Source organism: Saccopteryx leptura, chromosome 6, assembly GCF_036850995.1.
Source record: "Saccopteryx leptura isolate mSacLep1 chromosome 6, mSacLep1_pri_phased_curated, whole genome shotgun sequence".
In the NCBI taxonomy this organism is placed as follows: domain Eukaryota; kingdom Metazoa; phylum Chordata; class Mammalia; order Chiroptera; family Emballonuridae; genus Saccopteryx; species Saccopteryx leptura.
Genome location: NC_089508.1, coordinates 68,079,884 through 68,097,099, shown reverse-complemented (window position 1 = coordinate 68,097,099; position 17,216 = coordinate 68,079,884). Strand labels below are relative to the sequence as shown.

The following is a 17,216-nucleotide window of genomic DNA, read 5'->3' as shown; positions in this document are numbered from 1 at the left end:
ACCCTTCCCCACTCTTGTCTACCTTATGACCTCTCCCATCAAGTCTCAAACTCAGCCTCTTTTTCACAGTATCCCCTCAAACCCTAGACCCCCTTATCCAATAATTATTTCCTTGTGTGTTTTAAACCTACGTTATACATTATATCTGTTCTAACATGTAGCAAGTCCTATTCTATCTGTGTGCCTCACAGAGCTGTGATCTCCTCGGGGAAGAGGTCACACCTTGCTTCTCTTTGTATTCCTGTTTTCTAGAACTCTGCCTGGCAGTTAGTGGGTATACAGCAAATATTAATTGCCTGAATGCAGAATTATTTTTCTAGGGAATACCCATAAAATCCTCTGCGAAAAAGAAGGGATTCAGTAAAAATTTCATTGTGAGTGGAAGTTTGGGGTTGAGGTGGTATAAAAAGATGGGATTCTAAAGAGAATGGACTAGGGGTATAAAGAATTAAGCAAGATGGGCCCTGGCTGGTTGGCTCAGTAGTAGAGCGTCAGCCCAGCGTGTGAAGTCCTGGGTTCAATTCCCAGTCAGGGCTCACAGGAGAGGCGCCCATCTGCTTCTCCACCCCTCCCCTTCTCACTTTTCTCTCTCTCTCTCTCTTCTCCTCCCCTCCTATAGTGATGGCTCGATTAGAGCGAGTTGGCCCCAGGTGCAGAGGATGGCTCCATGGCCTCCACGTCAGGCACTAAAAAATGGCTCTGGTTGCAACGGAGCAAGGGCCCCAGATGAGCAGAGCATCACCTTCTAGTGAGCTTGCCAGGTGGATCCTGGTTAGGGTGCATGAGGGAGTCTGTTTCTGCCTCCCCTCCTCTCACTAAAAATAAAAAATAAAAGAATTAAGCAAGATGGCCCTGGCCAGATAACTCGGTTGGTTGGAGCACTGGCCCAAGGTTGCCGGTTCGATCCTTGATCGGGGCACATACAGGAATGGATCAATATTCCTGTCTCTCTCCCTTCTTCTCTGGCTAAAATAAATAAAAAAATAAAAAATAATAAAAAAAAGAACTAAGCAGGATGACCCAGGAAACAAAAAGAAAATGGGACTAAAAAGAGAATGGGAGAGGAAGAAAGAAGAAAAAAAGAGGAGAAAAGTAGAGAGGGTGATCATGCAGCTAGCATGGGTTACTAGCTAAAGGCGGGGAGTCACTGGACAATGCTTTCTCACATGGACGTTCCAAACTCTCTTTCCTGAATGAACCCAATTTTGTATTCTTCACATCACTCTTTCTCTGAAAAGACTCAAATGTGCTTCTCACAACTGCCTTACAATCAGTGCATTGTGCTGTGCTGTTTTCTGTGAAAAGCTAGAGGAGGCAGAGTAGTACGGTGGGCAGGAACTCACTGCTCTGGGAATCAGAGGGCTTGCACGTCTCAGTTCTGGAGCCTCCAGCAAGGCACTTAGGCACTTTTCATCTCAGCATCTTTATCTGTAAAACGGATTATTAATGTAAGCCCAGGCTTTCTGTCTAGGTTGTTGTAAAGATCTAAGTAAGTAAAATAATATAGATGGAAACACTATGTAAGTGGTCAGGTGGCTCTGCAAATGGAGATAATACTACTTTTTTTGTTGAATTATTCGTCCAGTAGAAAGACTCCACTGCCAGATAGCATAGCCCTGTCTCCTGTTAATAAGCCCTGTTGACAGAAAGGAAATAACAGTGTTTCTTTCTCATTAGTAGTATTCTGAAGACTCAGGAAGCTGGCCCATTGTGAGTGTTCATGCCCATGAGAAAGGCATATGAGAAACCATGGCGCTCCCTTTTCAAAAAGAGTTGGAGAAATACAAGAACATTGATGAAGATGAGCTTCTTGGCAAACTCTCAGAAGAGGAACTGAAACACTTGGAAAATGTTCTTGATGACCTAGATCCCGAGGTTAGTGACCTGGAAGGGAAGTGGCGTGGTTAATGATACTCTGGGATGGTGGCGTGGCGTGGCTCTTAAGCAACAGTACACAAATCCCTCAGCTCCAAATCCAGATTCTGTGTTCTTCCCTGATTGACTCGGAGCCACTTACTGTTACAAATTTATGGAGAACCTCAGTAACCACACCTATAACATGGTATTTCTCAAAAACCAGTTTGATATAAATGGGGAAAACTAGTTTCCATGGTTTGACTAGGGACTAATCTGACTTGGGGGAAAAGAAAGGAAAGAGAGAAAGAGAGCAAATCTTACCGAGTTTCTCTAGAGTCACATAGTCTGCCGGGCACAAAAGCTCCTTAGGTAAATAGTATTATCCCCATTCTATAAATGAGGGGAGGGGGCTGACCAGGAGAAGTAATTTACCTAAGATCTCATACGAGTAAATGTCAGAGATGGCGTTTAAACCAGATGTTTTTGTTTTTGTTTATTGGTTGTTTTTTTTAGTGAGAGACAGAGATAGACAGACAAACAAACAGGAAGGGAGAGAGATGAGAAGCATCAGCTTGTAGTTGTGACACTTTAGTTGTTCTTCGATTGCTTCTCTTATGTGCCTTGACCGGGAGTGGAGGGGCTCATGCCGCCAGTAACCCCTTGCTCAAGCCAGCAACCTTGGGTTTTAAGCCAGCAACCTTGGGCTTCAAGCCAGCGACCATGGGGTCATTTTGATAATGCTGTGCTCAAGCTAGCAACCCTGCTCTCAAGCTGGTGAGCCTTCGCTCAATCCGGCGACCTTGGGGATTTGAACCTGGGTCCTCAGTGTCCCAGGTTGAGGCTCTATCTACTGTGCCACTACCAGCCAGGCAAAACCAGGTTTTTAACTCCAAAGGCAGATCTTTTTATGTTTAGTTGTTTTTTTTAATGAATAAATAAGTTGAAATCTTTGGTGATCCCACAACAATAGGTAGATTAGGATAACTATAACCATAATAAGTACATTTAGATGGAGCTTCTAATATTTTTATGAGCTCTTGGAAAGCTAAGTAGCTTCTTATAGTGTTTGTTTTGCAAGCACTTTCTTCAGCCCTGCTGATGTTATCTTTAACTTAGAATCAGTGGTATCCAAAATAATGATTTTACTGTAAGTAGAAATATCACTAAAAAGTATTTATATGATATTATGATATGCCAGATACTTTGGATCTTGTATTTACTTTTAAAAATATAAGTATTCTGTTTGTATTTTTTAAAACTTAAGAAAGGAATCTCTAAGCTTAGTAAAGCTGGTATCAACATCTACCATAATATTCACTGACCTGCTTGGCTGTTTCCCCAGGAGAGGGGGTAGAAATGAGAGAGTGTAGCCACATCGGCTCCTTTGTAGGATCTCCACATGCCTGCCTGGGAGTACCTTGGGTGCAGATCTGGCCAAACCCAAGTGGGAACCCTGAGGCCGTGAAGGGAGGCTGGCTTTTTGCCATCACATTGTAGAAGGCATCTGCAGAAGACCCAGAGGCTGCTCCGGCCATCTGTATTCTGCCCACGCTCGTTGGGAGCCCTCCTCTCAGCACAGGATCTTAGAGCAAGCAGGGTCTCAGATATGCCAGAGAGCCCACCCTCAGCTCCCACCCACACCCCCACAGTTCTGCACGGGTGTCCTTCTCCATGCTTCTCCCATATACAGCAGGGGGTGGGCCGGAAGGGGAACAAAGTATCATTTGGGCTGACCCTTCCTTCCTGCTCACCCTTCTGTCTTCTCAGAGTGCCTTGCTGCCAGCTGGGTTCCGACAGAAAGACCAGACACAGAAAGCAGCCACCGGCCCGTTTGACCGTGAGCACCTCCTCATGTACCTGGAGAAGGAGGCTTTGGAGCAGAAAGACAGGGAAGACTTTGTGCCCTTCACTGGAGAAAAGAAAGGTAAGGCCCACAGGCAGCATGTCTTGAGACAAATGTATTGTCATGGAAGGTCGAGCAAGCGAACTGACCTGGAAATGGGAAATAACCCCATGAACAGGATTCAGTGTTAAAAAGAATAATGGCTGATGGACACATGTCAGTGTAGACGTAGGTCCAGACCCATAGAATGGACACCACTAAGAGTGAGCTCTAGCCTGACCTGCAGGGACGCAGTAGATAAAGTGTCAGCTTGGAACACTGAGGTCGCTGGTTCGAAACCCTGGGCTTGCCTGGTCAGGGCACATATAGGAGTTGATGCTTTCTGCTCCCCCTCTTCTCTCTCTCTCTCTCTCTCCTCTCTCTAAAAACTGAATAAATAAAATCTAAAAAAAAAAAAGTGAGCTCTAGTGTAAGCTATAAACTTTGGGTGTGATGATGTCAGTGTAGGTTCATTGAGTGTAACACATGTGCCACTCTGCTGGGGGATATCAGTAGAAGGGAAGGTTGTCAGTGTGGGGCCAGGGGGTGTGTGAGGATTCTTGGTACTTTCTTCTGTGAACCTAAAAAGTGCTCCCAAAAAATAAAGCTTATTAACTAAATAAAAAATCATCATAGAGGCAAATTAAATGAATGCTTAGAGTGTGATGGTACTCAAATTAGTTCTATAAGAAACAAACAAACTAAATAAGTAAATAAATAAAAACACACAAGGCCTTGTCTGGTGGCTCAGTGTATAGAGGTCCCAGGTTTGATTCCCAGTCAGGGCACACAAGAAAAACAACCATCTGCTTCTTTCACCCGCCCTCTCCCCCTTCTCTCCCTCTTGCCCTCCCATAGCCAGAGTGTGGCCCTGGGTGCTAAAGATAGCTCAGTTGGTCCGAGCGTATCAGCCTCAGGCACTAAAAATAGCTCAGTTGATTTGAGCATTGGCCCAAGATGGATCCTGGTTGGGGGCACATGTGGGAGTCTGCCTCACTATCTCCCCTCCTCTCACCTGAAAAAAAACACCAAAAACAAACTTTCACTTCCGAAGAAAAAGTTTTGGAAGTGTGAAGTAGAGTTGTACTTGAAAAAGGGTCCCATAGGCATGAGGGGTTTCTCTTAGCCAGGTGCTTTACCCCCTTACAGGAGTCTAAGCCTCGGCCAGACTGTGGCTCTGCTCCTTTAGGTGCTACCATTAGAGGTCAGTGCAGTCATTCATTTATTCATTCTCTGTGCAGAGCCACATGCTGGGTGCTAGGACCCCAGTGGGAATGACCCTGCCTTGCCCTCAAGGAGCTTGTGGTTTACTTAGAGAAACACTGTGATAGACCTGGAAAGGCTCTGAGGAGAAGCTCTGAGCTCTCTCCGTACCAGGAGCCAGCTCAGAAATAAGACAGGAGAACCCTCCTCCTCAGCTCTTGACCCTGAGCTCCTTTGGAGGAAAAAATGGATACCAATTGCCTGTTCAGGTTCTTCAGCTATAGACAGCCCATAAGTACTAATGAAACTATTGATAACCTCATCACAACCACAATCTTTTAAAACACAAGTCATATCTTGTCACTTCCCTGCTAAAAGCCCCAAATCCTTGCTGTGGTCCTCATAGTCCCGGGAGAGTCCCTGCTCGCCTCTCTGCCTGCCTTCCCTCACTGAGCCTCAACCCCAGGACCTTCATTCAGTTCCCCAACCTGCTGAGCTCTTTTCCCACCTCAGGGTCTTCTCGTGGACTCCTCCCTTAGATCCATAGCCCCATTTTTCACTTTCTGCGCCTCAGCTTAGCTCTCCGGGCTTCCAGCTGCCCCGGACCTTGCTGTCTGACACAGACCCCTTCCTTCCGGCATGGCGCTCGTTCCTACTGTCACAGCACTGCGGCGGTGTTTGTCCTTTTGTTTGTTTGCTTTGGGTTTTGTGTGTTTTCCACACTAGATTGAGATCTCCACAGTGGAACAGTGGGACTGTCTCTCTCTCTTTCTGAAGGGAGAGAGAGGGTGAGAGAGGATGAGAAACATCAACTCGTAGTTGCTTTCACTTTAGTTGTACATTGAGCTTCTCGTACGTGCCTTGACCAGGGCTGTGCCAGTGTCCCCTTACTCAAGCTAGTGACCTTGGACTTTTTGTGCCAGCGACCTTTGGGCTCAAGCTAGTGAGTTTTGAAATTGTTTGGACGATTCCCCCTGCTCAAGCTAGTGACCTCACGCTGAAGGGCTCACACTCAGAGCCAGTGACCTCAGGGTTTTTTTGTTTGTTTGTTTGTTTGTTTGTATTTTTCTGAAGCCAGAAATGGGGAGGCAGTCAGACAGACTCCCGCATGCGCCCAACCAGGATCCACCCAGCACGCCCACCAGGGGGCAATGCTCTGCCCATCTGGGGCATCGCTCTGTCACAACCAGAGCCATTCCAGTGCCTGAGGCAGAGGCCACAGAGCCATCCTCAGCGCCCGGGTCAACTTTGCTCCAATGGAGCCCTGGCTGCAGGAGGGGAAGAGAGAGACAGAGAGGAAGGAGAGGAGGAGGGGTGGAGAAGCAGATGGGCGCTTCTCCTGTGTGCCCTGGCCGGGAATCAAACCCGGGACTCCTGCACGCCAGGCCGACGCTTTACCACTGAGCCAACCGGCCAGGGCCGACCTCAGGGTTTTGAACTGATGACCTCAGCATTGCAGCATTGACGCTTTATCCACTGCACCACCACAGGTCAGGCTAAGGCTGTGTCTCTCTTGCATCTTGGCACAGAAACTGACACAGGGGAGGCACTTGACAAATACAAATTCAAATGAATGCCACCTCTGAGCTTCTGCATTATTGGCCATGGTGAGTAGGAACACGGCTCTCCCGCTGGCATGAGTCACTGCAGTGCGGCCTTCAGGCCCCCTCTGAACCATGCACATTCGATGCATCATGCACCAGTGGTAATGTCATTGTGTTAAGAAAGTAAAGTTGAACAGTGACAAGCTGAGCAAATAACTAAGGATTGCCCTAGAAATATAGAGCTCTTTCTATGGCAGCATAGTTGCTATTGGACAAATTTAATTGTGAAAGAAAAAATAAATTGTATCAAATTTTCAATAAAATTTCAGTTAACATCCAGTATTAGGGTAGTGAGAGCAATATAAGAGAAGAGCTGTGGTTTTCCATTCTCAGAGTAGAGGTCTGAGGAGAGGCTGCAGGAAATTCCCTCCCAATCCCGATTAATCTACAGATGGTTCGCGAGGGAGTTAGGAGTGTGGAAGCAGTCTGAGTAAGAGGTGGGGATATGAGAGGGGTGGACAGCATCACGGGTGACTTAGGAGAAGGTTGAGAAGCAACACAGTGGAGAAAAGTGAGCAGAGAGCAAGTTTTCCAAACAGAGCAGAGGGAGCGGGGTGGGCAGTCTGCAGGGCCCCAGGAAGGACCAGTGGGTGGTCTAGAAGTAGTGGGAGGCTATTGTGAGGGCCTCGGGAGAGGAGCCACACAGCTCAGTCCTGAATCCCGTGTGCCCTGGGCCCTCAGCTCCTGGACTGCCTTGAGTTCTCCACTATAGCTGTGTTCACTGGGAACTTGTGATTCAGTCAGACCCCCTCCCCCCCCCCCCCCCCCCGGAAATGAATGTGCAGCAGCAGTTGTCCTGAATGCTGATAGCCATAGGCCACCTCTGCAACTAGTGATTAGACGTGATTAGACGCAGGGGTCCCCAAACTACAGCCCGCTGGCTGCATGCGGCCCCCACCGCACTTCCGGAAGGGGCACCTCTTTCATTGGTGGTCAGTGAGAGGAACATAGTTCCCATTGAAATACTGGTCAGTTTGTTGATTTAAATTTACTTGTTCTTTATTTTAAATATTTTGGGTTTTTTACTTTAAAATAAGATATGTGCAGTGTGCATAGGGATTTGTTCATAGTTTTTTTTATAGTCCAGCCCTCCAACGGTCTGAGGGACAGTGAACTGGCCCCCTGTGTAAAAAGTTTGGGGGCCTCTGGTTTAGAGTAACCTTAAACAGTACCAGACACTAGGAATTTAGAAATCCTATTTTAACCCTGTACCCAAGATCATCCAAGCCAGAAAGAAGGTGCTCCAGGCTGCAGATTCTATGCAAGTTAAGTCTGCAGAGTCTCAGTGTCTGAGATGCTATTGGTTGGTTGATTTCTTTTTTCTTTTCTATCTTCTGGCCTTTCTCTTGTTTTGTTTCCTGGTGTGTTTTCTTTCTGTCTTGGAAATATGATAACTTATATGATGATCAAAGGTAGAGACCTGTGGCCAAGATACCCTAGCCCCTGCCGGGGTCCCCAAACTTTTTTCACAGGGGGCCAGTTCACTGTCCCTCAGACCGTTGGAGGGCCGGACTATAAAAAAACTATGAACAAATCCCTATGCACACTGCACATATCTTATTTTAAAGTAAAAAGAACAAAACGAGAACAAATACAATATTTAAAATAAAGAACAAGTAAATTTAAATCAACAAACTGACCAGTATTTCAATGGGAATTATGGGCCTGCTTTTGGCTAATGAGATGGTCAATGTGCTCCTCTCACTGACCACCAATGAAAGAGGTGCCCCTTCCGGAAGTGTGGCGGGGGCCAGATAAATGGCCTCTGGGGGCCACATGTGGCCCATGGGCCGTAGTTTGGGGACCCCTGCCCTAGCCTGTCCACAAGGAGTGCGGCCTCTTTGAGGTGCCCAGCCTTGCCTGGCCTGTATTTCCTTATCCAGCCATTTGAAGATCTGGTGAGCCATCAGGAAGTATGCAGCCCCTGTTACCAGGCACATCTCTTGGAGGGTTTTCACAAGGGAGAGGTACTGCCTTTGGGTTTGACCTTTCTTTTTCCTGTGGGAGTGGGGAAGGCCAGACTAGCCAAGGACACCTGGAAGGAACTTGGGTCCCAATTGGCTGAAGCTGGAGCCGGCTGTCTGTTCTACCCAAGGTGACAGAGAGGAAAAGGTTTGAAAGGGTGAATCTTGGAGAAACTCTAAAGATCAAAATGGATGAGACCAATTTCAGATATCCTGCCAAGAAGTAAGAGCAGCTCCAAAAAAGAGGGAAACCAAGAGTCAGAGCCAGGAGGAATTGAAAAGAATATGAGTAGGTCTGGGGTATTGCTATGGTGGCCCTGGAGTGTCTTGTGTCACCTTTATAAGCCCGTGTGGGATGGGGGTGTGCTGGCAGGCTGGAAGTTAGGATCAGGAAATGCACCGTCTCCCCAGCAGTGTGATTATTAGTCCTGAGGTTTGGGCGGGTTGGGGTGGGTGTGTTGTGGATATCGGCATATTCAGAAGTGAGTATGGGCAAAATGCGGTTCAACTGACAGGAGGAAGCGGGAGATGGTGGCAGAGAATATGTGTGTAGCACAGATGCCCTACTGCTCAGACCTCCACATCTCTAAGTGTGACAGCCTTGATTTTTTTCTTTTAAATCAGGCTTACTTTGGCATGCTCTAGAGAGGTAGCGGTGTCCCCAGGTCCCTACGAGTAGAGTGGTAGAGTGATCCTAGATATAGCATCTTGCTGGTCTCCAGTCGCAGTTGGTAAGAGGAAAACTGGATTATCACCAGTTTGTCCCTCAGGAATTCCCGGGGCCATTGGATGAATCTGGCCCAAATGTTTGCAGGGTCCAAGACAAGAACACAAATAGAAGCCCATGTACCATTTTTTAAAACAAATATTTGAAAGTTCACAAACTGAAAATATGTTATATGTCCTACAAATATGCCTTAGGCCAATATTCTTGGACTTCTAAGAGTCCACGCAGGGATGTCTATCCTTCACTGCTAGGACCTCAAGCACATATGATTAACGCCTCAGCCTACATATCCAAATTTCATTCGTATGCACCCACAAGCAGCCTCCCCTTGGCCTTGGGGGGTGTACCTCCCAGCAGTGTGGCCTGCTTTCGGGAGGGTGGGTGTGGAGAAGGGATTCCTACAGGCCCTGGAAGCAGGGCTCAAAGAGTCAGGGAATTCCAGGGTCCTAGGTACCTTGGGTGTGGTCTAGCAGGCAGCCTCTGTTCTGGATGGGAATGTCCCTTTGTCTCATGACTCCTCCCTTGGTAGGGCAGAAGCATGGTGTGGGGCGGTGCAGCCAGAAGAGACCAGAGTTGGACGCTTTAAAGTGTGGGGTCCATGGAGAGCCCTCCTTGCCCAGGTCTAAAGGCAGTGCTGCTGATGGATGAGAGGGAGGGAGGGAGAAGCCATTCCTCTCTGTGTTTAAGGACTATAGCCTCCTTAGCTCTGGGTGTTGGGGACTGCAATATTCCTCCTTTGACCTTCCTTCCCTCTGATTGTGGATTATTGATATTGACATCATCCCAGCAATTAAGGGATCCCAGTTGGATGTGTAATGGCTTAATGACTCAGCTCTGTAATAGCCAGAGCTAAGTAAGTGGGTCTGCTTACCTTACAATAAGGCAGCAGCACACAATGCTTTTTTTCTTTTCTGATTTAAAGGGAGAGTCTTTATCCCCAAAGAAAAGCCCATAGAAACTCGTAAGGAAGAGAAAGTGACCCTGGATCCAGAACTGGAAGAAGCTTTGGCCAGTGCCTCCGACACTGAACTCTACGACCTTGCAGGTTAGTAGTCCTCGGCTCTAGCTCATTTCCTCTTGGGCTCTGTGGCCTCCAGGCCATCATGCATGGCAGCAGCTACTGATCTTTATTGTAATTCCTGGTCAACTTCAGCCTTTATGTAGCTGTAGAACTTGATACTTGAATGTTGCTCTTTGAGCAAACATTCTGCTGTATTTCAGCTATAACATGCCCCAATAATGCACATCCTACCAAACTCAAGAGTTTCTGTGAGAAATCAAAGAGCATAAAGATGAAGAAGTGCTCAGAACTTACACGATAAAATAATAGCCCTGAGGCTTTCTAAAGAGCTTTCGCAGTTGGCACTTTATTACCACAGACTTTCCATGAAGTTCTTGCTCTTTCCCAGTTGATGTTCAATTTTGATCCCCACTAAGAGGTTTGTTAAAGCTAACCATGGAACCAAGTAATTTACTGTTCTGTTCACCCAGTGTGGTAAGTGCACGTTCAGCCCAATCTGCTTCCCTTTTCCCTAGTTTTCTTAACAATAGCAACAATGTAATAAATATTGGTATTATTATTTGAATTGGTTATACATGCAGATAGGAAAGCCCAAGCAGTACAAAAGAATGTGTAATGAAAGTAAGTCTCTCACCCTGGTTACCTAAGCCCCCTCCCATTTCTTGTGTGCCTTTGGGAAAGAGTCCATGCAATTACCAGCATATTTGTGTACTAATGGGATGCACTTTCTTCCAAATGGGATGAAAATGTGGATTATTAGGGCCTTTCGGTCATCATGGGAGAGAGCTACTTTAAAAAACAGCCCATGGCCCTGGCCTGTTGGCTCAGTGGTAGAGCATCGGCCTGGCGTGTCCCAGGTTCAATTCCCAGCCAGGGCCCACAGGAGAAGCAACCAGCTGCTTCTCCACTCCTCTACCTTCTTTCTCTCTTCTCCTCCCACAGCCATGGCTTGATTGGTTCAAGTGAGTTGGCCTACGGTTCTGAGGCCAATAGCTCCTTGACCTCTGCCTCAGGTGCTAAGAAATGGCTCATTGGCCTGACGAGGCAGTGGCGCAGTAGATACAGCATTGGACTACCACACAGAGGACCCAGGTTTGAAACCCTGTGGTTGCCGGCTTGAGTGCGGGTCCAAGCACGGGCTCATTCTGGCTTGAGCTCTGGCTCACCAGCTTGAGAGCAGGGTCGCTTGCTTGAAGCCCAACGTTGCTGGCTTGAGCAAGGGGTCACTTGCTTTGCTGTAGCACCCCCCCCACCCCCCGTCAAGGCTCATATGAAAAAGCAATCGATGAACAACCAAGGTGCCGCTACAAAGACTTGATGCTTCTCATCTCTCTCCCTTACCATCTATCTGTCCCTGCCTGTCCCTCTCTCTGTCTCTTTGTCACAAAAAATAAAAAAATGGCTCATTGCTGAGCAATGGAGCATCATCCTCTAGTGGGCTTGCTGGGTGGATCCTGGTCAGGGCGCATGAATGAGTCTGTCTCTCTGCCTCCCCTCCTCTCACTAAAAAATAATAAAATAATAAAAAATTTTTAAAAACAGCCCAAGGCTTTAGCAAGAATTCTCCCATTTTTATTCCATTGGAAGACATTGTTATAATATCCTTCCTCCCAGGAGAACTAGATATGCCATATTCTAACAGCATATTAACCATTCTAGCTACATTTTCATTCCTCTGTGATCCCAGTGGTCAATACTAAGTTTGTATAACTGAACCCCTCTCAGAAGGCACTGCAGCAGTCGAGGCACCTGTGCCACACAGTTAGGAAGGTGTTTAGCAGTGACCAGTTTTCTTAGTGCTGTGGTTGCTGTGGATGGATCATGTTATGGTTACGGTTCCTCTAGAGCAGTGGTCCCCAACCCCTGGGCCGCAGTCCGGTACCGGTCCGTGGGCCATTTGGTACCGGTTGGCAGAGAAAGAATAAGGAACTTACATTATTTCCGTTTTATTTATATTTAAGTCTGAACGATGTTTTATTTTTTTAAAATGACCAGATTTCTTCTGTTACATCTGTCTAAGACTCACTCTTGACGCTTGTCTCGGTCACGGGATACATTTATCCGTCCCACCCTAAAGGCCGGTCCGTGAAAATATTTTCTGACATTAAATCGGTCCGTGGCCTAAAAAAGATTGGGGACCTCTGCTCTAGAGGGTTGCCTCCTGATCTGTACTGACATTGCCCAAAGGGAGAATGCAGGGATGGGCTTTAATTCCCAGGAAGTACCTAAGAAGGAAGAAAGAGATAAATACCCATCGTTTGAAAGGTACTGAAAGGCAGAATCCATGGCTGAACTGAAAACATGAGGCTAGTGTGTTCCAAAAGGAAAATTTATTTTAAAAGCACCTGGGTGCAAGCGGGCTGAGACCAGCAAAGGGTGTCAGCCCCGAGGGAGGGATAGGGCAGGGTTTATATCGGGGTCCCCAAACTACGGCCCCCCGTGGGCCACATGCGGCCCCCTGAGGCCATCTATCCGGCCCCTGCCGCACTTCCAGAAGGAGCACCTCTTTCATTGGTGGTCAGTGAAAGGAGCATAGTTTCCATTGAAATACTGGTCAGTTTGTTGACTTAAATTTACTTGTTCTTTATTTTAAATATTGTATTTCTTCCCATTTTGTTTTTTTACTTTAAAATAAAATATGTGCAGTGTACATAGGGATTTGTTCATAGTTTTTTTTTATAGTCCAGCCCTCCAACAGTCTGAGGAACAGTGAACTGGCCCCCTGTGTAAAAAGTTAGGGGACCCCTGGTTTATATGGATTAGTTAAAGGGCCTTGGGCAAAGGCAGTTGATGTTGCTGCATCTGACTGAACAGTCCCTATCACATCCAGCTGCAAAGGTCTGAGCCAGATTACTGAATAAGAAGTCCTTCTTCCTCCTTCGGGCCTGCATTGTTCTTAAGATGGTGGCTGAGTAGCCATTTTATCTATCAGGTACTAGTTCCTGAAATTCATGCAGCAAAACCAGGGGGATAATCCTAAAAGAAAACTCTCATCCCTGGCCGGTTGGCTCAGCGGTAGAGCGTCGGCCTAGCGTGTGGAGGACCCGGGTTCAATTCCCGGCCAGGGCACACAGGAGAAGCGCCCATTTGCTTCTCCACCCCTCCACCGCGCTTTCCTCTCTGTCTCTCTCTTCCCCTCCCGCAGCCAAGGCTCCATTGGAGCAAAGATGGCCCGGGCCCTGGGGATGGCTCTGTGGCCTCTGCCTCAGGCGCTAGAGTGGCTCTGGTCGCAACATGGCGACGCCCAGGATGGGCAGAGCATCGCCCCCTGGTGGGCAGAGCGTCGCCCCATGGTGGGCGTGCCGGGTGGATCCCGGTCGGGCGCATGTGGGAGTCTGTCTGACTGTCTCTCCCTGTTTCCAGCTTCAGAAAAATGAAAAAAAAAAAAAAAGAAAACTCTCTTGTTCATTGTACATAGTCTCCCTCCTTCAGCAATGTTCCCTCAGCACTCAGAGCGAGCCCCGGTAGGGTGGGTGGAGCATCTTCTCTAGGATGGCTCTCTCTGGAAGATGTGGAGCAGCCCCCAGTGAATGGGCTGCCAGCCCATGTTTGTTTGTTGGAATTTTTTTTGTGTGTGTGACAGAGACAGAGAGAGGGACAGATAGGGACAGACAGGAAGGAGATGAGGAGCATCAATTCCTGTTGTTCATTGATTGTCTTCCAGTATGTGCCCTGACCAGGGGGCTACCGCAGACCAAGTGACCCCTTGCTCGAGCCAGCGACCTTGGGCTCAAGCTGGTGAGCCTTGCTCAAACCAGATGAGCCAGTGCTCAAGATGGCGACCTCGGGGTCTTGAACCCAGGTCCTCCACGTCCCAGTTTGACACTGTCCACTTTGCCACCACCTGGTCAGGCTGCCAGCCCACGTTATTCCAGGGACCAAGAGCAGGAAGACAGATGGTTCCTCAGGGGATCAGCAGTCGACCTCCAAGACAGCACCCTCACCATGGCCATATTTCATGGGGGTCACTGCCATTACACGTTTAGTGGTCAGCTCTGCTGTTCTAGAGATTTGATCCTGTTGGTGCACCTAGCAGCAGTCAGATTGGGGCCAGGCGGTGGGAACTGATCCACTAGCCAGGCTCACAGGAAACAGATAACACAAAAATTAAAACTTGACAATGAGAGCCAAATTTTATTTAGGAGTTATTAGTGAGTATGAGGCCAAAGCAAGATAGGCTTTTTAGATGGTCTCAGTGGTCTGTGCTTATCAAATACAGCATCTTCTCCCCAGACAGTACCAGGAACATAGTGACAACTTCTCATTTATGAGCAAGAATTTATAAAGCACTTAGAACAGTGCCTGATACATGGGAAGTCATTTAATCTTTCTAGTAAAGTATAATTATCCCTACTTTACAAATGGGGAAACTGAGGCTCAGAGGCATTTAGTAACTTCTCCAGTCACACAGGAAGTACATGACAGGGTTCAAACTCAAGCTGACTGCTCCTGGTTGCCCCTCTGAACCCCTAGTCTTGCTAGCTCTGAACATTTGCTCTTTCTTGTGGTGTGCTGGCTGCCTCCCTCCTCTAATGTGCAGATTACAGTACAGCTGACAAGGACCTCAGAGGTGCACCTTTACCACCTGTTAACAGATTAACTGTTCTGGGATAATGTCTCACCTGTATTTTTGTTAGTGAGGGAAGCAGGGTGTGCTGCTGCAGCTTTGGCCTACCTGGTGTTCATTCTGCCCGGTACTGTTTCTCACATTCTATGCTGCCCCCTGGTGCAAATGTCGTGTAATACAGGAGGCTCAAAATCTCAGCATGCTGGTATCTCTTCCATTGCTGGTATCTCTTTTATTTCCCACCCTGGGATGCACAAAGAAAGGACAACTTCTTTTGGTGAGGCTTACATTGAAAGAGATCCATGAGCCTGACCTGTGGTGGCGCAGTGGATAAAGCATCGACCTGGAGATGCTGAGGTCGCCGGTTCGAAACCCCGGGCTTGCCTGGTCAAGGCACATATGGGAGTTGATGCTTCCAGCTCCTCCCCCTTTCTCTCTCTCCCTCTCTCTCTCCTCTCTAAAAATTAATAAATAAAATTAAAAAAAAAAAAAAAGAGACCCATGATCTTTCTGCTCTCTCTTTTTTTTATTCATTTTTAGAGAAGAGAGAGAGAGGGAGAGAGAGGAGAGAGAGACAGAGAGAGAGAGAAGGGGGGAGGAGCTGGAAGCATCAACTCCCATATGTGCCTTGACCAGGCAAGCCCAGGGTTTCGAACCGGTGACCTCAGCATTTCCAGGTTGATGCTTTATCCACTGCGCCACCACAGGTCAGGCCCTCTTTCTGCTCTTTGTCTCTGGAAAAATACATGCCATGATGTTAGATCTTACAATATCCTTAGACTCCGTCCTACCCTCACATTTTACAGATGAGAAAGCTGAAAAGTTTAATCTACTTAACTAGGAGGTCTCAGCAGATTTTCAAGAATTTGGATCCATAACTAGACTATTGTCCTTCAAATCCTAAATGGTGTCACAGGTATAGATGTGGGGAAATCTATGAAGTTTGCTGGTGGTCTTGGAAGGAGGGTGTGTGTGTGTGTGTGTGTGTATGAGCTTATTAAACACAATACATGTACCACATACTGTGCAAGGGAATGGGGGTCTGGAAACTTATATATATATTTTTTATGTTTACTGTATTGATTTTAGAGAGAGAGGAAAGGGCAGGGGGTGGGGGAGAGGCAGGAACATTTATCAGTTCCTGTATGTGCCCTGACCAAGCATCCAACTGGCAGCCTCTGCACTTTGGAATGGTCCTCTAACCAAGTGAACTGTCCGGCCAGGGCTGGAGACTTATCTTTAGGATACAAAGAATTGTTTCTCAAAGAGCAAATTAACAATATGGATATCCTAACATGCCTCCCCAAACTTAATGTTTATTCACTGATTTTCTTTGCTTTCAGCTGTTCTTGGAGTACACAATTTGCTCAATAATCCAAAGTTTGATGAAGAAACACCGAACAGTAAAGGTGGCAAAGGGCCTGTGAGAAGTAAGTTGATGGGGAATCTATGGTTCTGTGAGACTTGGGAGCCTCCCGGTGTTGCTAGGAGGAGAGAGGCCTGGACAGCGCCTCTTAGTGAATCCAGACTTCTGTCTTGAAGGCTTTGAAGGTGGCTTTTGTCCGTTCTCCAAGAATCACTGGGGTAGGAGCAATCAAACTAGAATAGAATAGCTGATAATAGGAGCTCTGTCTGGCCATGTAACTAGTAACAATCAGTTATTTTGTCCAAAAAAAACACTCTCTTGGTAGGTCCCTTCAGTCAGAAGATAAAATTGTTGATAGAAAGGTTGCATGGTCAGCACAGAATGCAAACGGAGTGTCATGTTTCTAAGGAATTTTTGATCCACTGTAGTAACTTAGATAAGTTCCTTTCTCTATTTGAGTGTCTTTTTTTTTTATCTCAATAATGGTTGTATGTCATTAGAATTTGAATTCTCACTTCCCCCAGGCGGCGTGAAAGGCACACTGGACGGGTTTGCTGGCAGAGAGTGCCAGACCACTCTCTTCTAGTCAGCGTTTCCTGGAGAAGTGTCAGTCCATTAGACTTTCACTTACTCTCAGTCACCTTTCAAACACCTTCTATGTGTCGGGGGTGTTCTAGACTTAGGTGCAAAGGTAAAAAATGGTCAGCGACCAGAGGAACTTACTACCTACCTGTGATAGGGACAGACTAGTAATCAGGTGGTTTAGGTACAGTGTGATATAGGTACTGTGAAAATTCACCAAAGATCACAGCTTTTCTGAGATTAATTATATTTTATTCTCATTGATGAAAACTTGAGAGATGCTTTCTAGTCTCAACAGCAAATTTGTGAGTCATTATTTATTTTGCATAATTTACCCAGACAATAGGCAATATTCCTTTTATTTCCTTTCTAGTTTCTTATGCATACAGATGAAAGGCGTTCATCATTGCTAATTTCAATGTCAGAGGGTGACATTCTGACAT

General features: G+C 46.8%; 1 protein-coding gene across 5 annotated transcripts in view; it reads left to right on the top strand.

The window, feature by feature from the left end:
- Window positions 1–17,216, top strand: part of TMOD2 (tropomodulin 2) — a 64,580-nt gene that overhangs the window by 13,960 nt on the left and 33,404 nt on the right. For 2 of the 5 annotated variants that reach the window (XR_010746132.1, XM_066341772.1), the window contains exons 2-5: window positions 1,678–1,875; window positions 3,625–3,781; window positions 10,160–10,282; window positions 16,169–16,255. Coding sequence is in view for 4 of the 5 variants with exons in the window: in XM_066341772.1 (XP_066197869.1) it covers window positions 1,750–1,875; window positions 3,625–3,781; window positions 10,160–10,282; window positions 16,169–16,255 (493 nt within the window). In the remaining variant the exon portion in view is untranslated. Of the gene's footprint in view, window positions 1–1,410; window positions 1,490–1,677; window positions 1,876–3,624; window positions 3,782–10,159; window positions 10,283–16,168; window positions 16,256–17,216 lie in introns of those variants that run through there. The other 3 variants (XM_066341773.1, XM_066341776.1, XM_066341774.1) reach the window with 2 other exon arrangements.